Below are 22,989 nucleotides of genomic sequence, written 5' to 3'. Positions count from 1 at the left end.
CCTTCCCACCAATCTGAAAGGCACCCAGTTTCATTTGTCCCCCACCACATCAAAGATGTGATGAAATCCGTGAGAAATTGCTTATCACAGATTAGCGAGTAAACACAATTAAGTCTGTGTGTTTTTACTCAGTGCCAGCCAGTTCATACTGGGATTACTGATTAATCGGCCCCTAGCAGCTAAGCTGCTTCATGGCTAGAATAAGAACCCATTCACTCATCTATTCATTCATCTATCCATTGTGCACCCTGGTTACATTCCAGGCACGGTATCAAACACTGACGACTGGCATGGTCTGCTCAAGTGCAGTGATCAATTGAGAGGGGACTGTTGTGTACCATTGCCATAGCTGACCCTCCAGCAGGTTTTCAAAGGCAGTAAAGCGACAGGAGACTGTCTGTCTTACTCCTGCAGAACAGCTGGTGGATTCAAACTGCATGCATTGGTTTGACAATGCAACTCCTTCTAGGCCACCAGGCCTCTCTAAAAAAAGGCTGAGGAAAAGGCAATACTGAGGGTTCCCTGAGGGGAGGTTCCAAAACACCTGATCCAGCTGGGGTTTGGAGGAGGCCTGCCCTTCCGTTTGGGTACAGACTTCCACAAGAGTGAAAGGTTCCTACCAATTACTCACGCCCTCACAGCGGAAGCTTCTCTCCCAATACAGTTGCACATTGTGCATTATAACTCGGACCTGTATCCCAACGCCAGCGTCGCCAGCACTGAGTCAGAGGGCCTCGCTGTCCTGGCTGTTCTCATTGAGGTAAGAACTTTTTACAAGGAAATTTGAAGTAGAAATGAGATGTGAGTATGGTGTCTTATTCCACGCACACCTGCAGGTTGGTCTACACAGTTCTGGTAAACTCCTGTTTGACTGTGTGTGGTCTCCAGAGCAGAGGACATTCCCTGCTAGGGCTCCTTCTTGCTTGGCCTGAAGGCAGCACTTTCTGTGGTTCTGTGGCCAGCAGAAAGGGACAGTTGCTCTGAGACACACACACACACACACACACACACACACACACACACACACACACGTCTCAGCTTTGTGGGGTAATGCATGGAATCTCCTAGTTGGAAAAAACTGGTAGAGGGAGTGGTCTTTCAGGACTGCTCCCACCAGACGGCTGAATTCCTGGTACAATTCAATTCTCAGTATCTATATGCTGTCTGATATCTGGAACCTGGAATATAATTTTTTATTTAATCCTATTTCTAAAAAATAAAAAAGGAAATGTCTCTTGATGGGTTTACATTTTGTCTCTACCTAACAAAGGCAGAATCTACCTCATTTCCCAAAATTCTTATCTGTCTGAATTTGCTTGCATGGATTCAGGGCTCCGACTGGTTCTGAGTTAGATTTACATGTTAGTTGTGGGTTTAAGGCTCACCACGTAAACAGGAGCACAGGCTGTTCCCTGCACCTTGAGACTTTCAAACTATGATGCTATTAGCAGAAAACAAGGCATCTTGACTCCCTAAAAGCCTGGTGATCCATATACTTGTCCTAGTACAGGGGAAGTTCCAGGGAGGACCTCTGTCACAGTAGCTATGTCCCTGTGCTAAGCCTCCCACTACCATTTTTGTCAATCCAGGTTCTGTCTATAGAATTCTATTTCTACCTTATAACTCAAGTTCAATCCACTTGTCTGGTCTCTGTTGTAGATGGGCTCCTTCAATCCATCATATGACAAAATCTTCAGTCACCTTCAAGATGTCAAGTACAAAGGTGAGGGATTCTTGGATGCTTATTTGTTCTCTGGTGGAGAAAGGTGTAGTTACCCCTTTTGTGCCAGTGAAGTCTTGTGTGTTGTGGTGATAATGAACAGGTTTCAGTAGAACTTCCAGGCTAAGACAGACTAGGAAGAAAGGGCTGGTGATCACCTTCAGAAAAATCAGTCAGTGAAAAAGTATGAGTCACTACTGTCCAATCCACAGCTGATCATGGGATGGTACAGGACCCGGCATTGCTTTATTCTGTCACATGTGAGGCCTTCTTGAGTTAGGAGCGGCCTCCACTGCAGTTAACAATAGCGTGTGACCTCAGGAAAAACAAATTTAGGGGTGGGTCCTGCCTGTGTTCACTGGCTTCGCGACAGCAGGTTGTTGACAGAGGTGTGAGCAGGTTCTGGAGCAGGACGGCCCACAGTGAGGCCAGCTCACATTGTGAGGCTCCATCAGATGCCGATCAGCTCCGCCAGGTGGAGTGGACCTGCCATCATCGCCTTCCCCATATGTCTCTCCAGGCCAGCAGGTGCTCATTCCGGGTTTCAACATCGAAGAGCTGCTTCCCCAAAAGCCTGATGAGTACTACCGCTATCGAGGGTCCCTGACCACTCCGCCTTGCAACCCCACGGTGATCTGGACTGTTTTCCGAAACCCTGTGCAGATTTCCCAAGAACAGGTAACTGTTCTGCTCATCTGAGTCAGAGTCTACACTGTACCAGTTAAAGTGCTTGGCTGCTAATGGACAGGTTGGGGGTTCAAATCCACCTAGAGGCACCACAGAAGAAAGGCCTGGCAGTCTACTTCTGAGAAGTCAACTGCTGAACCCCCATGGAACACACTTTTGCGATGACATATGGGGTCGCGATGAGTTGGGATCCACTCAACTGCAATGCTTCTTGAGGTGCTACAGCCTGCAATCAAGTCAAGCAAGGAAAATGAATGTTGTTGTTGTTGGTTGGAATCAGCTGATAGCTGACCCTCCAGCAGGTTTTAGAGGACTGTAAATTGCATGGAAGGAGATTGCCCATCTAACTCCTGTGGAGCAACTGGGGGATTTGAACCACTTGCCTTTGGGTTGGCACCACAGCTATATATATAAAGCCTTCAGCAGTTGTATGGTATCCGCTTCCCAGATGAGAAAGTAGATGGAACCTTTACAACAACGGAGTAAAGGAAGAATTTTAGCAAATGAGAAAGCTGAGATGACAGGAATGATTACTCATTCAGTGTCCCAGCGCTCAAGAAGCTCACAGCATGATACAAAACTGGGAAATAAAATCCTTAGCAGTCATTTCTAACCCTCTCATTTTGACGATGGAATTGAGAGCTGTGAGTTTAGGTAGGCAGCAGAATTGCCCACTGGTGAGTGAAATGGCTGAGATGCTAAGTCAGTTCTGCTGGCCCCTCTACCCCACAGCTGAAATTCACAAAGAGTGAGAGTAGATCCACTTGGAGAAAGCACCAGGCTAGCTCCTGGCCCCCAGCTCTCCTGACTGCTTGAGACCAGCACAGCCTCACTGCTGCTCTCTCTGCTTTACTGTGAACTGCTTATGTGAGTAACCTAGATACATGGCAGCAGTAGGCAGACAGGAATAAACAACATGAATCAGAGAAGGAATGCACAGGAAAGCTGTAATATCCTGGATTATAAAATCTAAGTGGGTGTCTGAAAATGACATGGAGTGAGGTGTCAGATAATATGTGCTGTGAAACACTTGTTTCCCTTCCTTCATTTCTTTTTTTCCTTTCTTTTCTCTTCACATCCTAAAAATTTACTCATTCCTATCAAATCAGAACTGGCTCACTGCTGACCCTCCAGCCGGTTTTCAGATTGTAAATTGCAAAGGAAGAAACTTTCCCTCTTTCTCCTTTGAAGCAATTGATGGATTCAAACCACCTACCTTTGGTTTGGCAGCACAATTCCTTACCCTCTAGGCCACCAAAGTTCGACTAGACAGCACAAAACCCAGAAACATCTTGTCTTTGCTTTTCAAAACTTTTCATACTTGTGATTTGACTGTAAGTTACAAAAGTGTATTTATTTCCATCCACTTATCCATGTGCATTGTTTTAGAACAGTAATTCCAATCCCCACAAAGTCTGGTCATTCCCTTTTCCTGCGCTTATCTTACTAAGAATCTCTCAACTACCATGGCCATCATGTCACAACTAGCTCATGGTTGACTCTCCCAAAACTAATTTGGTTTCAGAATCTGTAAACTGCACAGGAAGAGGTTTCCCACCTTTCCCCCTCAGTCCTACTGATGGAATGGAACCACTAGAGGGACGTGGCCTCTGTGTTAGCAGCACAACTTCCTACAGACTAGGCTACCAGAGCATCTTTAATAAGATCTGTTATCTATTTGTTCTTACTCCCCTCATTCTCCCTCCCCATCCCTGATTACCATCTAAAAATGATTCTATTTGAGTGGTGTAATCCTTTCTTTAGCTTTTTATTGTGATTTGACCATCAGAACAAGTTCCACTGATTTAGAGTTGTGTTCTAGAGGGAGCTCTGGTGGCCTAGTGGCAAGAAGCTGCACTGCAATCCCAAAGGTGTGTGGTTCGAATCCACCAGATGCTCCACTTGGGAAAGAGGGGCAATCTCCTGTACTAGTCAGATCTAATTCAACAGTACACACACACACACACACACACACACACACACACACACACACACACGAATAAATTTTTTTTAAAATAGAGCTGTGTCCTAACTGAGGCTCATGGCAGGAGAGGCTGAGGAGGCCCCACGACCCCAGGTAACGGTAACAAGGAACTGACCGCATTGACCTTCTGCAGCCTCAGGACACGAGAGGACAGGTCCAGCCATGCCTGGCACCTGGCATGGAGTGGTTCTCTGGTTTTCTCAAGCACCATGGGGGGCTGGTTCCAGTGCTTCTCTGTAGTGAGAGATCAGGGCTGGCAGCTCTCTTCCTCAGGAAGGCCAGGGAAAGACCTATCACAGTGACTCTGGGATGTGTTTCTGCTCATTCCCTCAGCTGCTGGCACTGGAGACTGCTCTGTACTGCACACAAATAGATGATCCTGTCCCCAGAGAAATGGTCAACAACTTCCGGCAGGTCCAGAAGTTTGACGAGAGGCTGGTGTATGTCTCCTTCCACCAAGGTGAGGAGATTCAGTGTTTGGGGTGGGAGGGGGGGTCATGATGCCCTCATGTCTCTTTGATATCAATCTGAGGGACTCCCTTCTGTCTCTGCCGCCAAGGCTGCTGGGAGTTTGGTTAAGGGCACTCTGGCTCTTGTGTGTGTTCATCTGAGTTTCCCTTCACGGCTCTCAGCTTCCCCGTGACTTCAGGGGAGCATAAGCCTCTTCTTCAGATACGTGTACCAGAGCCTCACGGAGTCTGAGAACCTCGCTCTGGTGGAGCTGGAGGGTATTATGGGACCGCTCTGCTGAGAATTATCCTTTCTAGTAAGATTCATGCAGACTTTTTTCATGAGATCAAACTTCCAGCTCCTCACCCTGGACGTTCCCCGCATCCAAGAACTGCTTCTGCGGCCACTTTTCTCTCATACTTTGCCAGGTGATTTATTGCACTGCCAGTCCTACCTAGGACTCCTCCGTTAGACATCAGCTCAAGTCCCTCCGTGGTCACAGGCAGCTTATGGCCTAATGGAGTGGTGCTCTTGAGACAAGAAACCCCTCCTTTGACTGCCCCTTAGTTTAATCTTCGAGGAGCTTGGATAAGCACAGTCATGCATTCTAAACAGGATGAAGCTTAATAGCTTAAGTTTATTCCTAATGCTATAAGAACACATTTCTTCCTTCTAAATCGGTAACCATAACTTCCCAGAGGGAATGTAACATTTCTACCTGATCAATGCTGCTGGAAGCTGGGGGGACCAGGGAGGAGCCAAAAGGGTGTTCTTGAAGCCCACACCTTTCTTCTAAGTCCTCTTGAGTACCTTCCAGCTTGGAAAATTCAGTGAAAACTCCGCTTCAGTCCGTTACCTCATTGGTGGATTGACTTGACCAGGAGTTCCCATTTAGAGAACTCATTAATGTGCTTGTCAGAGAATCATTTATTCTCTTCTCACCTGCTGCCCCCTTGTCATCGCTCTTTTGTTACACGGTGAGAATAGAACCATCACCTGCTAAGCTTAGTTGAAGGTGGTGTTGAAGGCCCTTATAAAAGGCACTAGTAACATGACCTTCTGAACTGACCATGTAGATAATCAGAATTGCATCCTTCTCTTCAATTAATTAATCACAAACTGCCCAGGAATCCATCTTTTGTGTTCTCTCCTGATTTAATTGCTGTTTGGGTGCCATGGAATCAGTTCCAACAAACAGGAGCCCTATGTACAGCATACCACAACCTTATCCGGTCATGCATCAGCCTCATAAATCACCTGTGTGGGCCCACTGTTGTAGCTCTAGGGTCAGTCTATTGCACTGAGGGACTTCCTCTTTTTTTGCTAACCTTTTCTGCTTTACTCAGCAAGATGTCCTTTTCTAGGGACTGGCCCCTCCTGTGCCCAAAATACACAAGACACAGTCTTACCATCCTTGCTTCTAAAGCGCAGTCTGGTTGTACTTCTTCCAAGATTTCTTTCTTCTTCTTCAGTCCATGATATATATTCAACATTTGTCACTGCCACTGACTCAAGGGCACACATTCTCCTTTGGTCTTCTTTATTCATTGTTCAGCCTCCACATGCATAGGAGGTGGCTGAAGATCCCATGGCTTATGTCAGATGCACCTTAGTCTTCAAAGTGACATCCTTGCTTGTGAATTTCAAGAGTTTTTGACAGCAGATTTGCCAAATACAATGTCATTTGAATTCTTGACTGTTCTTTCTATGACTGCTGGATCCAAGTAAAATAAAATTCTTGACAACTTTAATTTCTATTCCCATTTATTGTGGGTTTTCTTATTTAGTACAGTTGTGAGAATATTTGTTTTCTTTATGTTGGGGTGTAATTCACACTGAAGGCTGGAGTCCTTTATCTTCATCACTAAATGCTTCAAGTCTTCTTTGTTCTCACCGAGCAAGGTTGTGTCATCTGCCTATCGCAGATTGTTAATAAGTCTTTCTCCAAGCCTAATAATGCATTATTCATTTTTCTTCACTTCAAAGAACTTCTTCAGACAATGTTCATTAATCTTTTCCTCAGTTTCTCTGTCTAAAAATAAAATCTATGAGTGGCCCTTCCTAAAAATTGAGAGTATATACGCTGTTAACTACCAACTTTCTTTCTAGGAAATGGCCAAAAATGCTAAGACTTTGTAATCAATTGTGAATATCGTCTTCTCTTTTCTTGTTGCTTTAGATAGAGATTCTAATATTCTGGGTTTAAGCAGGAGAACATTAACTTTTAAAATAAAATTTAAAAACCATAAATATTCTGCCTAGAGTTAAGGGACTTGACTCCACAGATGAGGTAGAATGATGTTTGCAAAACAAGTATTCTATTATCAGTTCTGTTTTCTGAGCTAGTTGACACAAGGCCACACCAGAGGATGTGGGTGACACATGCTCTCTTGGTAGTCAGCAGGGGGAGCCCTGGTGGCATGATGGTTATGCACTTGGCTGCTAATGGAAAGGTTGGCAGTTCAAATCCACTCAAATCCTCTAGGAGAGAAAGACTGGTGGTGTAACTCCCACACATGAAGTAAAAATTAGTTTCTCAATATACAGCGACAACATAGTCGAGAGATGCAAGTTCGAGCCCTGGCCTTGTCTTTTTCTGACTGTATGAGCAAATCATGCCCCTTCTTTGGCTTTGGCTTTCCCTCCACAAACAAGGGGGCTGGGTGAGGTCCTCTGAGGCTCTTTCAGAGTAACTGTGTTGTGACTGTCAGTGGACACTAACAATCCCAATCCTGCCTTTACGTTACAGGGTCAGTGTTTGAGGACAGTTACAGAGGATCAGAAGAAACCATGCAGGAACTTGAGTCTGGCATCCAAAAGTAACCCCCACTTGTAATGATGGGGATAATTAGCCATCTTCTTAGACCCACCCAGGTCTAAGTTGCAGCTTGGGGGGCGGCCAGCTCAGTCAGTATTGTAGCAGAGCGCTGCAGTAGACCCCCTCTGTTTAGCCGGGGGAGCCTGGGGGTGGAGCCTCTAAGCACTAGCTCACAGACTGACCCGGGCTTAGGACATCAAGATGGAAGCTCAAATGCAGCTTTGCCTCTTTACCAGCCTCTGGTTCAGCTCCATGAGCGGCTGCTACTTTCCAGAGCCCTGACTGAGCCCCCACTCTGTCCTTGGAGTGGGAACTTGCGGTAGTCCAAGGCAAATCTGCTCATTTGGAAGTTGATTATAGAAACCTGGCCACATGTCTCCTTCCTCACTTCTCAAAGACGCAGGCAGCAAAGGGGCTCTCCCTCAAGAAGGAGGCATCCTGAAGAGAACAGGGCCCCACACTCCATTCTCCTAGGGGTGCTTTGCTTATGTGGGCTCTTCCATGTCCAAGTTGAAACGGCCAAGGGCCCATACAGTTTCAAATTTATGGAACTAGCTTGTTTGTCAACAGCAGCATTGAGCTATTGTGATTCAAGTATTTGATAGGCTCATCCACAGAGGCATGTTAATTTGGGTCTGATTTCTTCAGCATTTTTTTCCCCTCTGGATGTTAACCAGAGCTATGGAGTCAGAGAATTCTGCCAGGAGCAATGCCATGTTCAGGAAACCCTCTAGGAAGGAACCCATGTGGAGTCTGGGAGGAGGATCTATGGTCTAACTAAATGGAGGCCACTGGAACAAAATCATTTATTTGGGTCTACTAGACTGTGTTAGGGGCCGGGGCTGGGAAAAGGAGTAGACTTACCAGGGGCATGGTAGCTTAACATAGCCCAAGGGTAGGGTTTCTCATCCTGACATTTTGGGCAAGCAGATGCAGGCACACCTAGGAGATAAGTGTTTTTCTTCAGAACATCCTCATCATTCTTTTCCACCATTCTTGTTGTATCAAATTCCTCCTGCCCCAGAGTGCACTGTTGGTGCTCTGGTTAATAGTGCTTGCTGACAGAAAGGTCAACGCAGTCTGCTTCCATAAAGATTATTGTTGTTTTTGTTGTTGTTGTTATGTGCCATTGAGTCATTTGTGACTCATAGTGACATTATGCACAACAGCTCTGAACCCTGCTCTGTCCTGAGCCAATTTCATTGTCTCAACACACCTACCCAGTCCCCCAGCCACTGAGTCAATCCATCTCATCAGGGTCTTCCCGTAAGGATTACAGCTTAAGTTCACTGTGAGTTGGTATTAATTCAGTTTGGGGTTCCCCCCCCCCTTTTTCTTGTATACTATATTTCTCTTTATGTTATATCAACTCTATTCCACTCAAAATGTAGAAATCAGACCAGGTACTTTTTTTAGCTCTTAATAATTGCCTCTTCCAAGTGATACAAAAGGAAGAATTGATTTAAAGATTGGAGATAAGATTTACTGTCCTTAGGTGGCAGGATCCTGGTAAGGGGCTACCTCCTGGGGCCACTCCTAGATTTCCTAGGAAGTCAGATATCCAGTGTGAGAAAAGGCAGCTGCATGGTCCACAGCAGCTTAGAACTTTAACATGGTCCTTGGTTTCTTTGAGTTTACCTCTTTCTAGCCAATGATGCTGAACTGAGTTCAGAAAGCAATGGGTAATAACACAAGAGTCCATCCAACATAAACAGTGATATTAAAAAGCCCAGTTGTCAACCTTTCAGTATGAGGGCAACTTGAGGAACAACAGGAAGCTGGACAGTTTCTATAATCATGACTTTAGTGGGCTTGCTCTGCACACCTGCATGCCACCTGCCACAGAGCCCAGAGCAGCTGAGGGACACATGCACAGGAGTGCTGGGCAGTAAACGAGCAGGGTTCTCACCCACAGCCAGGCTGTGGGGCAGCTCAGATAAAATCAACTTGACTGTGAATAGTCAACGGAGTTTTGTAAAACCTTGGAATGCCAAGCCAGAAAATTTACAAAGCTAAGATGGCTAATTATCGATATTTTTTTATATTGAATTGTACATTTTGTAGTTGTTGATATTTTTTTGTTTCTAAAAGTTCCTATTTATAAATAAAAGCATTTAGATGAAAGGAAGGAGAATCATTGTTTTCCCCCCAAAGTATCCAAATGACAGACCAGAAGAATTCCTACCATTAAGGACCAAAACCTGGACACACAGGTCCACTAGGGAGCAGCAACTGTCAAGTGTGCTCAGAAGTGATGTCCAAGCTCTTTCACTTAGTTCACCAAGCTGTGTTTCCTGTGCATTCTCTGTTAGGCATTATGGGAACAGGAAGTCCCACCATGGATAGCCACAGGGCCTGGTGCACAGGGGACCATGTATAGGAAGGACATCTGAGAGAGGGGTTGGGCAGAAAGCTGGAGCTACTCTTCTTTTTTTTTTAACTTTTATTGTTATTTTTACATGTACCGTCAAATCAGATCTGACTGGTACAGGAGGAGATAGCCCCCTCCTTCTCCAGCAGAGCATCTGGTGGAGCTACTCTTATGCTTTGACTTCAGCTGGTCTCTCCAGCACCATCTCCGGTGGCATCCATCCATGCCCCCTAGACCCCGGCCACGCTGAACCACAGGGCTTCTCCTTGACAACAGGGACATTCTGGGCTCTTGTACACCCCAATCCCCTTCGAGATGCCCCTCCACCTCTCCCACCGGGAAAATGCTTTCAAGACCTGTGTCTAAGCATTTCTACTCCAAAGTCTTCTCCACTCTCCCCAAAGGAGAGTTCCAGTCTCTTTCTTTAATGCTGCCAGAGAATGTGTTCGTCTTTGTTGTGAGACTTTCCACCCCACAGAGTTTAAAAAATATATATATATCTGGAGCTCACTTCAGCAGTACATACACTAAAATTGGACTGACACAGATTAGCATGTCCTCTTCACAAAGGTGACATGTACATTCCTGAAGAATTCCATGTTGTTATGATTAAGCACACATACGCAGTGCGTGTGCTATAAGGGGACAGCCATCCTCTTATTCATTTCTTATGCCTGGTGCTCATTACAGGCTTGCAAGAATGTAACCAACCCATCTCTCCTCCACTCACCCAACAGGGTCTTCCCTGCAGAATGATTTTGAACATAAGCCTGGCCAGTAGTCAAATTTTCATTTTCTTAAGTGGTATTGCTGTTTTGTTGTCCATTTGCCAACAAATCAATGGATCTACTTGTTGAAGGAAAATGAAAGATCGGAAGGTGGCGGTCAAGCCTTGATGTGGGGGTGGGAGTGGTCTAGTGGACCCATCCTGCCTGCAGTTGCAGCTCTGGTCTAGGGAGATAAGACCCTGGTCCCACTGCCCACGTTGCTTCGGTGCGGCCAGCCTCAGTCACGGGAGGGAGCGCTCTGTGCGAGTGTTATGACCCAAGCTGATCGTTCTCAGATGTAGGCCCCTCAGAGCACATGGCTCTTCTTCTCTGCGCTTATATTCCTGCAGTCTGGGGGGGCAAAGCCCTCCATCTTTATAATGGTTACATGAAACCAGTTGCCTCCTGACATCTGCTGGTAACTTTTTTTGGAAGACTTCTTTTTAGAAAGAGTTCTTTGTTAGAATTCATGGTATTAATGAGGAAGAAGGGAGCTTGGGTGGCCTAGGGGGGGTCTGGAGATGCACTGCCTACCAAAGGCCAACCCTCCCTGGTGATTCAAATCCATCAGCAGCTCTAAAGGAGAAAGATGGGCAGCCTCCTTCCATGCAATTTATAGTCTTTGACTTAACAGTGATGAGTTAAAAGAGTTAGCAAATAAGAAGACACTCTGCAGTGAAATATATTCCCCACGGATGAGAATGCTGTGTGGTGGTTGTGGTATCTTTCCTTGCTTTTTGGCCAAAGCATCGTCCAAAAACCGAAGTAGCATTTTAGTTACTTAGCTCTGTGACTCTTATTTAGCATGATGATAGGAGTTTACCACCTTAAATAAAGCGGTGACGTTGTAGTTGCATTGCTGACTCAAAGTCTGCATGCTTCTAGTGGTTCAAATCCACCAGTGGCTCCGTGGGAGAAGGATGGGCAGTCTCCTCCCATTGATTTACAGCCTTGGAAACCCAGTGGAGAGTTGCTGTGTCAGGACCAAATCGACAGCAGTGAATGTGAGCCTTTAAATAAATTCAAGCTTATAGAAACTATTTAATTCCTGGTAAACCTAAATTCTCCTGGACTCTTTTACAAAGCTGGAGATGGTTGAGGGCCCATGGTTGGCTCAGTCAGTTTGCATTTGATGGAAGAAAGGCTTGTGGACCTGCTTCCATAAAAAATGACAGGTAACAAAGCCTGTGGAGCAGGCCTATCATGTGTGGGGCATCCCAAATCACAACCAAACTATATGTGTTGTCACTGTATAAAACACCATCTGCAAAATCAGCCCATGCTTTAAAATTGTATCTTGAAAGGAGAGGTATGGGATTCCACATTCAAACAGAATTGCAAATACCAAAACTAGAAACACCACCCTCACTGCCATCGAGTCATTCCAACTCATAACTGCAATTCTGTCTGACTCAATGAGATCCTAAATAACCAAGTAGAACTGCTCCAAGTTTCCCAAGTCTGTATGGATCTTGTCCCCCTCCACCCCCACGATTTATTGAACAATTCATCTCTCCCCGCCACCTTCTCTTTTTCCTTTGAAATACTATGTTCTAGCCTTTTTTTCTGGAGGTTTTTTGTTGTGTGTGGTTTTTTTACCACTTGTTTTTACTATAAAAATAATATACTCAATGAAAAGTAATTATACAAGCACAAAAAATAGTGTGCAATTAAAAAAAGGCTCCTTATCAAGAAGTGGACTGCCTAATTTTTCTCACATGGAATGGCTAGTGGGTTTGAACTGCCAACTCTGAAGCAAATGATAAAGAGTTCTTTTTACTACTGAGCTACTGGCGCTCTGTGATCTAGAAAATACTAGACCTTCATTCTAGGAACCACAGCTATATAACAAGGTGTTTGCTCCTCCGGCTGGACTGTGCTTACACTGAGGCTTCAGAAGATCTCAAAAAGAGTTACCCAGCACCGCTGGGTCCAGCAAGATACCAGTGGAAGATGCAGTTCTTGCCACCTGGGGCCAGCCCAGAACAGGTAGCAAGTGGCTTGCCCACCTCCTCCAAGGATCTGTCCCTTCCTGAAGGAGGCCTGTGTCTACGGATTCTTCTGTATCTGTGATTTCCTCTCTGTGTCGTCCTGCCTGTCTCCACTCATTCTGACACATGCCCTGAGCCCTGTATGGATAGCACACAGCTCCCCACCTGTACACTGTGGGCAGGGCCCCTGCTGTTGAGTTCTCCACCAGTGGCGCTTGTGAGTAGCCTCTGTGAACCTGCCTGTCTCTGCTTCTACTACTCCCTGTCCCGTTGTTCTTCATTGGGAATGACCTGTCCTACTCTCCATTTGGAAACCAACCATTTCTGGTTTTAATCTGAAAAAAAAAATTCTACAGCCCTGTCTCTCTGCGCCATCTCCAAAGCCTGCCCTGCTTGACGTCCCAGAGGCGAGTCCTCATCCGATGGAGGTGCTGCTGTGGTAGAGACTCTGGTTTCTCCTTCCGGGCTGTAGTTCCTCGTTCGCCCTTGAATGGCTCGTCCTGCTCATTAGCATCCAGGCCTTTCCCTCTTCTGTAGTTAGCAAATGCTTTGGCATCTGCCTCAGTGGGCCCAGCACTGCAGACTTGGTCCATCTGTGTGGAAGAAGGCCTTCCTTGTGGCTTGGTGCTGTCTCTTTTGAGAGGGTCCTGTACTCCAACAGCATCTTCCTGCCTGAGCTTTGTGAGTCTGTAGAATGTTAGATGACACTTTTTCCGCATTCCTCTTTTTTTAGTGGCCGACTCTTCTCGCTTGCTCAGTCAAAGCTGCTTTGTTTTGTTGTATCAAAGTCTTCTCTCAAAAGCACTGCCCTAGGCTCTGGGGCTTTCCTGTCCTCAAAGCTTCTTGGTCTCATTCAATTATCTCCAGGGAGAGGCAATTTAGATCCTGATATGTGGTCACCTGAGAAACAAGGTAAGTGCAGTGGCTTAACTGGAGACCCTCCCCCCAACTTAGAACCTATCCTAATTACAGTGAAGGGCACAACTATCCATTTGAATCTTGGAGACACATATCATTAACAGTATGTTCTGCAAGCAATGTTGCAGTTATAATTTGCTGATGTTATCATTCCCAGATGTTCACTTGCGATTGTTCAATGTTATGATTCACTGTTCTGAACACCACAATAGAGCAAGATACGGAAACTGAAAAGGGGAAACAATGTCAACTTTACGTCAGAATGGACTTACAATGGAGTCACTAGAGGGAAGAGCCTGTGCTGTCAGGGACTATGTACGTGTATGTGTTTGTTTTTAGGGCTTGGCACTCTAGTGAACAAGAAGAGTTGGACTCTTCAGATAAGCCACGAAGCTACGTGATTCACTTTTGAGAAATGTCCCTTCTCTGGGGACCTTGCTTTCCTCAGATTTCCTTTGGGTCCCTAAGACCACAGAGAGAGCTCTGGTGGCCTAGTGGTAAGAAGTTGCACTGCAAACCCAAAGGCACAGGGTTTGAATCTACCAGCTCTGTGAGAGAAGGATGGGCAACCTCCTCCCGTGCAGTTAACTGCCTCTGAAAACCCTCTGGAGGGGCGGCTATGAGCCAATTTGACTCAGCAGCACACAACAAGATCACAGCATGAAGAAGACCTTCTGTCCACAGTTGGACTGTTCAGTGGTGTGGGACTGTTTGGCTATCTGGATGTCAGAGGTGTCTGTGAAAAAGGACGGCTTTAGAAACTGTCCTGCTGGGACCTCAGCCCAGCGTTCAGCTCACTGGCCCTGTCCTCATGTGGTGCGGGCTAGTTTGCACCATGGTGTCTGGAGCTCTAGTACAAAGAATAAAAGTGCATTGCAGCAAAGCACTTGGAAGAGAGACCACAACTTTCTTAAAAAGTTCCTGAGGACCAAGGTCCCTGGGTATGTAAGAGAAAAAAAAAAATCAAAACTCTACTGTGCAGAGGCCCCTACCCACTGAGGGCAAACACTGCTGCTCTCTCTCCAGGAGGCACTCACATCCCAAGAATCTGTCCATGCCACAGACTGGCCTCTGTGTTCAGTTTATGAGATGAGGTCTGGACTGTGAATCTGGCCCCTGGAAGCCACTCCCTCTACCACTGAGTCCTTGGGCTGCTCCTAATGGCAGGAGAGGGCAGGACAGATGGGCCACATGGGTGTTTACACTTAGCTCTTTCCACACCCACCCTGCTCATCCTCACCATAGCCTGGAGACCCTTAGTGGAGCCAGAGCCTGAGAGGAGCCGTGGACCAGCAAGGCTCCATATGAGGTTGTAGAAGAGGAGGAGAGGAGATGAGGCAGGGCTCATGGCTCCTGGGGGATCAGTCAGACTCTGGTCATAGGATGAGAGAAGCAGGTGACCAAAACTTCCCCTGTTCCCTCAGGCCTGGTTCCCAGGGGTGCTGGGCACCCTAATTGTGGACAGGGCTCTCCCAGGGTCTTTATAACGATGCTGACTATATGGGTGACCGACTCTGCTGCTCGTCCACCTGGATTACCATCTGGGCGGCTCTGCCTGCCAGTGTGAATTAGAACAAAGACTTTCTCCTTAACATGCTCAAGCTCTGGTGGCCTAGTGGTAAGGAACTGTGCTGCCAAGCCAAAGGTACACATTTCAAATCCACTAGCTGCTTTGAAGGGAACAGACAGACAATCTTCTCCTGTGCAATTTACTGCCTCTGAAAACCTGATGGAGGGCCAGCTATGGGTTCTGACTTGACAGTCCCTAACAACAATATGCTAGAAGCTTTTGCTAAAACAAGAGGATATATGTAAACAGAGTCTTCAAATAGGGAACCTGATTGCGAGAATGAGGAGGTCTGAGAACCCAGAAGAAGTTTCAAGGCTGGCCTCTTCTCTTTCACTCAAGGAGATGAACTTGTGCATGACCCAGGGAGGCTGACTGTGGGATTTCACCTTGCATAGCTGGGGACTATTTCAACCTCACCGAGGACTCTTCGCTCACTCCATCCTTGACAGAAGCAGAAGCCATGATCCTCAACTGTCTTCCACAAAGCCAGGAAGGGAAGCTGGTGTGGAGGAGTCATTTCTGGATTTGTCCAGGCAAGCCAAAGCAAACATATATGTATGGAGCATGAAGACAAGACTGGATGTGGGAGAGCTAGGGGTGAAGGAGAGATCTGGTGGCAGATACCAGCTACACGCCAACAGCCCATCTAGTCAGAACCTGGTAGGTTCTCAGAAGAGTGGCAGGTGCTGAGAGGTCAACAGTAACCTTCCCAAGTAGACTCTGATTCCGCTAACCTTTTCTCTTTGGCCATCTTGTGTTAAAAACAGAAGTCTCTCCCTAGCAAAGAGACTACTTACTGTAGCCAAGGTGCATCAGAAAAAAGGAATCAAAGTGTGATTTCCTAGGTGAGAAGCTCCTTCTACCCCATCAGCCAAGACAAGGGGGGAAGCCCCATTCCCCAAAAGTTTGCATAACTCCATCCAAAGGTAGAGCTTTGGTTAAATCCAGCACATCAGACTCTAATTCCTATGTTTTCTTCCCCTCTTTTAAGTACAAATCCTTACCTCGGCGAGGCTGAGCGTGGGTAGGTCGTGGCCAGCTGGCCGTGCATGTTGCTGCTGAGTAGTCAATGTGATCTGGGGTGTGATCCGGGCCCATGGCTTGTCCAGCCCTCCTTCTCTGCTTCTGTGCTGCCCCTCTGGCCCCCTCCTTGCTCTTTGATCTCAAGATGATCTGCCAATCAAATGTTCCCCAAATGAAAGACATGATCACTCTACAGCAGGAGCACATTGAAAGATCCCACCCAAGATCTCTTGCTGGTCATAGTGGGAGGCTAAGCTCATGCCTGACACCAGTGTGGGGCCCGCAGAATTACTGATAGTTGACTTTGACAATGGGCTACTGGTTGTCTGAGTTGGAATTTGAGGGCAGAGCTAATAAAAGAGGCATCTAAAGGAGCTTTATCCTTTAGCAAACTCTGACAGAGTAACTCCTCATTCTGTAGCCCGGAGTTTCTCAGAGGTTGGTTCACAGAACCCCTGCACCAGCATCAGATGGAAGTGTCTGGTTAAAATGCAGATTCCTGGGCCTTGCTCCAAACACATTGAATCTGAGTCTCTGGGAGTGGGGCTCAACACAGTCTACATTTTAAACAAGCTCTCCAGATGGTCCCCGTGCAGGCTTGAGAGCCCCTGCTGCAAAGTCACCACAGGACTTCAGGCATGTGCTACTGAGCCAGAGACCAGATGCCGGTATCTGGGAAGGGAGGATGTTGCTGTGGGTGATCACGTCCTTGTCAGTTGATTTCACGTGTGTGTGTGGTGGTGGGGTGAGGCGAGCAGGGAGGAGCACACGGTGAGGTGCATGCCCGCTGCGTCTTCACCAGGCATCATACTTTCTGTGGCGCTGGCCGGTGTTCTTGGCATCTGTATTGTCCTGGGAGTGTCCATTTGGCTTTTCAGAAGGAGGAAGAGGTAAGCTTTTTTCTCTTTTATTATTATTATTATTTATTATTATTATTATTATTTTAAAAATTAGTATGATGGTTTCTATGGCCATAAGAATTAGTATGTCTGAAATGGCAGCCTTTCAAGACCCCCTGTCCTCCCCACCAGTGTTTATGCCGGCAGTGCTGCCCCCAGAACACTGGTGCCGGGCTCACTGTTGCATGAGCTATTGGTTGTCTGGATGGTGTGCCCGGCTTTGAGGTCATTGCTAATTAGCTGTGTGGCCTTGAACTAGCCTCTTGATTTGGGAGAAGTCCCATTTTCAGAAACACATTAAGTCTGTTTTCTTATTATACTGGTTTTGTTCGAATCTAAGAAGGAAAACCCGATCCCCTGCTCATATTGTCAATTGGTGCCCTTTGTTTCTATCTTCATGTTTGGGTTTTTCTTAAAGCTAATCTGTGATCCTGGGTGTGAGAAAAGGGATCCAGGTGGTGCCCTGAGAGGGAGCGATATGTTCTTTACAGTCTGTGCTGTAAAGATTTACCATCTTGGGGACCCCACGGAGCAGGTCTGCTCTGTCCTACAGCTTCCCTATGCGGGGCAGCTGACTCGGTGGGTGGGTGGGTGGGTGGGTGGTGTGGAATTAAAGGTTACCAGGAACCCAGTTATCAAAAGTTGTTAAGGATGGGACTCTGAGATAGTTTTCCAAAACATAGATCTGGACTTGTCAGATGTAAAAAGACAACAGTTGGCACATGAATAGGTTCTGTTTGGGGGACATTCTCCCCAAGGACCAACAGAATAGTGCAAAGGTCTTCAGAAGAGGAAACGGGTTTCTAAATCATGTCTCGCTCTGTAGCTGAGTCAGGCTTCTCCCTGACTCTCACTCTCCTCTTTGCCTAATGAATAAGACTTGTGCCCTCTTGTTCCAGCAGCAAAAAAGGAGACAGCAACAAGGGTGTCATTTACAAACCAGGCATCAAGATGGAAACGGAGGCCCACGTCTGAGGTCCCTGGACTTCTGCGCATCCACGGGAGGACTTTGCACTGGATGCTACACACTTTGGCTCTGGACACTTGAAACACCTGGGTGAAGTCTAAAGCTCAACACATAAGTTCCTCTGACACCAGGGGCCTCCAATTGGATGTCCCAGCATCACTATTGCGGTGATGAATGGATGAGAAAAGTTCTCAGATGAGGAGGCAGCATCTCTGACCTATATGCCATATCTGTGTGGGCTCATTACTCATTCACTCATTGTCGTCAAGATAGAACAGACTCGTAGCTGACCCTCCACTGAGTTTGGAGGCTGTAAATCTCATGGGAAAAGACTGCCCATCTTTCTCCCCAAGAACCACGGATGGATTCAAATCACCAGAGAGATGTGGCCTTTGGGTTAGCAGCGCAACTCCCTACAGACTGAGCTTACGTGATCTGTGTTCTGGGGTCCCAGGTCAAGGTGGGCTGTTACTGGTTGGAAAACACGGCCTGCTTGAGTGTGATTTCAAGAGTCCTGCAAATTCTGCTTTTGCTCTCCACGCTTTCCAGAATGTGTGCTCTCTGCTTAGGTTTCGCTTTTGAGACTCAGTGTCTTTCCTCAGGGAGGGGCTGTCTTCCTGTGATTTTCTTCTGTAGCCACAAGCCTTTACACCACTGAGGGAAGAATTGCTGCCAGGGCCCATGGTCAGAGGTGAGAAAAAAACAAAAGGTACACTTGGCAATACACCAGGACATTTTCAAAGTCCTTTGGGTCAGGCACACTGAATAGACCCTGTTGTTGTTGTTGATTGCCATTGAGTTGAGCATGACTCATAATGACCCTGTGAACAAAAGGCCTGAAGCCTTTCTCTAAATAGCGACATTTATCGAAGTTCATAGAGTTTCCAGGGGCTTGGACTCTAGAGAAAGGCTATTTAAAAGTTTCACTTCTTAGTGAGAATGGAAATAAAGAACAGGGAAAATACAGATGAGCTGGGCAGACCTTCCTTCCCTCTCCAACAGATTTTTGTATTTTGTGCTTGTCATTTGCCAAGCACAAGTGTGAGAAAGTCAGAATGCTAACCCAGCCTACCGTCAGCGGGGCAGTTCTGGTTTGTCCTCCATGGAGTTTAGGAATAATTAGGCTGTTCCTTGGGAATGTGTTTCTACTTTCTCTGTCCCAGGATAGGAGTGATCCGGACAGCTTCGGAAGAGAGAGGAAATCAGTAGAAGCAAAATGATGATAGAAGTTTGTTTCATTTTCCACAATCCCATTTCCACCCTCCTCCATGGTGGCCCCTCAGCCTGGATTTGGGCTTCCTGCCTCTCTGGCTTTGAGGATATTGTGTTGTGCTTATTTAAAATACAGGGTCAAGCTAGGAAAGCAGGAAGTTATCTACACAAGGCAGGCATCTCTGCAGCATTTATGAGTTAATAATAAAGAGTTCTGGTGGCACAGTGGTTACGTATTCAACTGTAACTGGAAGGTTGCCAGTTCGAATCCACTAGCCATTCTTTAGGAGAAAGATGAAATGATCTGTTTTCCATAAGGATTACAGACACAGAACCCCTCTGGGGCAGCTCTACTCGGCCCTCATAGGGAGGAGCATTATGAGTCAGAAGTGACTTGACAATGATGAGTTAAATCACAGAATGTTACAAAAATAATGCTTCATGCTTTCCCTCCATTTACCAAGAGTTTCTAAGAAGAGTTCACTTCTTCATATTCTCCTGTAGATGTGAGAGCCTTCTGGAGATCAGATAGTCTCATCCGATCTCATTTTGACAGCATCAAATGTCCTCTTGAAACACAGGTTTCTTGACAGCACCCTTTTCCTTCCTCTCCTTCCCCTGTCCCAGCCTTCCACAGCAATGGCAAGCTAGGCACCATTACACATGGCCCAGTACAGGACATGGATGTTTTGTGGGTAGTGGCCCTCTGTCAACCTTGAGGTGGGGGTGACATCCCAGCCCTGCCATTAGCATGTCCGGGGCATCATCAGGCAGACAGCAGGAACTCCCCTCTGGACAGGGCAGTATGAACTAAGTGACGATTTCTTGATCCTGAGCTGATTTGCCAATCAGGAGCAAATGCACCACTGCAGAGCAGTGGCAATGTCCTTCAGAGAGCTCTCTGAGTATCGCATGGATGAGTTTTAGGAACAGAGAGATCACTGTACCTAGCACACAGGCTGTTCCTAAGAAGGCAGACCGACCAGGTAGTGGACACAGTGCCATTTCTCCTCCCCTCTTCTCCCCCCTTGAATCAGCACAGCACCTGCTCACAGCCCTCCAGGCTGAGACAAAACCAACCCAGGGAGGCAGAAAGAATGTTCCAATAATCAACACTGTCAACTTCTCCACAGGATTCCTGAGTCCTCTGACTCTGAACTTGGGAAGCTTTCCTTCAGGTTCTCATTCATCTCTGATAGTGGCACTGTGGTGCCCAAGCTCATCACTTCTCATGAATTCTTTTTCTTGCTGGAACGGGGAATGGCTGGAAAGACCTGGACACTGTACCAGGCACCGGGTGGGGAGAGAGAGGAAAAGATGAAGGTCTGACTTTAGTCACTTCTGTGCCTCTCACTACTGGGGGATCTCAAGTTGCTTTGTTCTATTTCTTTAATATTATCTAGTAAAAATAGTAAAAACCTGCATCTTTTTCTTGCACAGCCCTCCTCCAATTCCACTGCATTATTGACACTATTCTCTCATTTCAAGTTCAGACTCACATCCCTCTCACCATCACTTCCTGACCAGCTCTTGTGAGCAACAACACTGCAGGGGCCTGGGCTGCAGCACCCACCCCCTCATTTCCATATCAGATCATAGGCCATTGTGCCAACGTCCATCGAACACGTCTGTATTTATTGTAAGAATGTTTGTAATGAAGATGTACACTGTATATATGGGAAATTTTAAATAAAATGCTTTTTCACTGTTGACTGAGTTTTTGGAGGTGAGGTTAGTGTTTGTATTGGCAAAGCACAGTGAAGGCCTTTATCTACAGTGTTAGGTCACTAATCAGGATGAAAAAAGAGAAGAGCTTATCAATAGCTAATATTCACATGAAGGTCGTAGAATCCCCTTCAAAGGATAATAAAATGATGTACTTAAGATCCTTGCATAGCACAAATGCTTATATTTGATCACTAACATATAAAATAGTGAAACTTGGCCTCACATACTTTGGGCATGTTGTTAGGAAGAACCAGTCCTTGGGAAGGTGTAGTGAAGGAGGGGAAGACCCTCAACAACATACACTGATACAGTGACTATAACAATGGGCTCAAGTGTGTCAGAGATGGTCAGGTTGGCATAGGATAGGGCAGGGTTCAGAGCCATTGTTCATAAGAACACAATGAATTGCAGTCAAGTTGAGTTGACTACACTTACCAACAAGCAGCACAGTGGATTAAGTGTTGGTCTGTTAACCAAAAGATCAGCAGTTCAAAACCACGAGCTGCTCATTGGGAGAAAGACGAAGCAGTTTCCTGTCATAGGGATTCACAGCCTTGAAAACTATGGGCCAGTTCTACTCTGTCCTATAGGGCTGCTGTGAATTGGAATCATGAACACAGGGTGTTTGGGTTACTAACATTAAGATGGGCAATTTTAACCCACCCAGCCATGCCACGGAAGAAAAGCCTGGAGATCTGCTTTGATAAAGATGACAGCCAAGAAAACCTAGGGAACAAAGTTCTTTATGTAACACATGGTGTGACCACGAGTCAGGACCGATGTGACGGCAATTGGGTTGGGCTGTTTTCTTTTTAACATAATCACTTTACCAAGGATGGGAGACTATGGTGTGCATAGCTATGTTCATAAGGCTTGTTAGCTAGTGGGGCTAGGAGGTCTATAGCAATCTGCAAAAGGCTCCAGGGGGAGGCAGGACCTGTGCTTGGCCTTAGAGAGTAATAAGTCAGATCTGACAGATGCAAGTGAAGTGGAAGATGTTCCTCACCAAAGTGCTGTGAACACAGGGAACAGATCTTAAGTCTCACTTCACTCCTAAGTGCCTAGCATTGCAACCAGTAGGTGAATAGTATTTAAGTTCTGTTTACCTTATTTTAGATCCTCTTGGGAGAGGTGACTTTGTGGTGCAGTGGGTTAAGTGCTGGGTTGCTAACTTAAAGGTCAGGGATTCGAAGCCAGGGGCTGCTTCTTGGGAGAAGGAGACGGCAGTCTGCATCTGTGAAAGATGACGGACAGCCTTGGAGACCCTCCGGGATCAGATTCTCTTGCCTCCAGGGTCCCTGGGAGCTGGTATCAGCTTGATAGAAGTGGGGTTTCTGGGTTTTGGCAAATATGCTTTCACCTGCTATTTGATTTTTTTTCCCTTCTCCATCCAGAGTTCACATTTCACTTTGCTAAATGAGAGGTAGCCCTGTAAATGCTCCAAATAGGCAACGTCATGGTTTGCAGGATTTAATTAGAAATGCTTCCAATTTTCATTTCAACTGGAAAATGGGACTGAGCTAGGTGGACTGAGTAAGGGGAGTTTTGTCCGAGTAGGTGACATAGCAGCTGGCCGAGCGGTGGAAGAAGCGTGTCACAGAGCCCTCCAGGTTCTGAATTCCTCCTCCTCCCTTTGCCGGCCTTCCAGGTGTCAGAACCATCAGCAACCATGAGGGCAGGTGAGGAGGGAGATACAGTACCGAGGACAGGTAGAATGAAGCTCAAGCTTCCATGTTACAATCTTCTTGGATTTGCTCTCATTCCACCTGTTAAGAGTGGGAAGGAATAGGCAACGAGGAGGTAAAATTATCCCTCTATGCTGATGACATGATAGTATACTTAGAAAACCCTAAAGACTCAGCAAGAAAACTATTGGACGTAGTT

The 22,989-nt window shown here is 46.3% G+C and overlaps 1 protein-coding gene across 1 annotated transcript in view; it reads left to right on the top strand.

The window, feature by feature from the left end:
- Window positions 1-18,173, top strand: part of CA12 (carbonic anhydrase XII) — an 82,006-nt gene extending 63,833 nt beyond the window's left edge. The window contains exons 5-11 of the mRNA XM_006899629.1: window positions 665-760; window positions 1,660-1,723; window positions 2,241-2,398; window positions 4,725-4,851; window positions 16,268-16,300; window positions 17,102-17,189; window positions 18,101-18,173. Coding sequence (XP_006899691.1) covers window positions 665-760; window positions 1,660-1,723; window positions 2,241-2,398; window positions 4,725-4,851; window positions 16,268-16,300; window positions 17,102-17,189; window positions 18,101-18,173 — 639 coding nt within the window. The remainder of the gene's footprint in view (window positions 1-664; window positions 761-1,659; window positions 1,724-2,240; window positions 2,399-4,724; window positions 4,852-16,267; window positions 16,301-17,101; window positions 17,190-18,100) is intronic.
- Window positions 18,174-22,989: the final 4,816 nt, after the last annotated feature.

Source organism: Elephantulus edwardii, unplaced genomic scaffold (assembly GCF_000299155.1).
Source record: "Elephantulus edwardii isolate Elephantulus edwardi_28Jun2011 unplaced genomic scaffold, EleEdw1.0 scaffold00263, whole genome shotgun sequence".
In the NCBI taxonomy this organism is placed as follows: Eukaryota; Metazoa; Chordata; class Mammalia; order Macroscelidea; family Macroscelididae; genus Elephantulus; species Elephantulus edwardii.
This window is presented reverse-complemented; position numbering and strand designations above follow the sequence as displayed.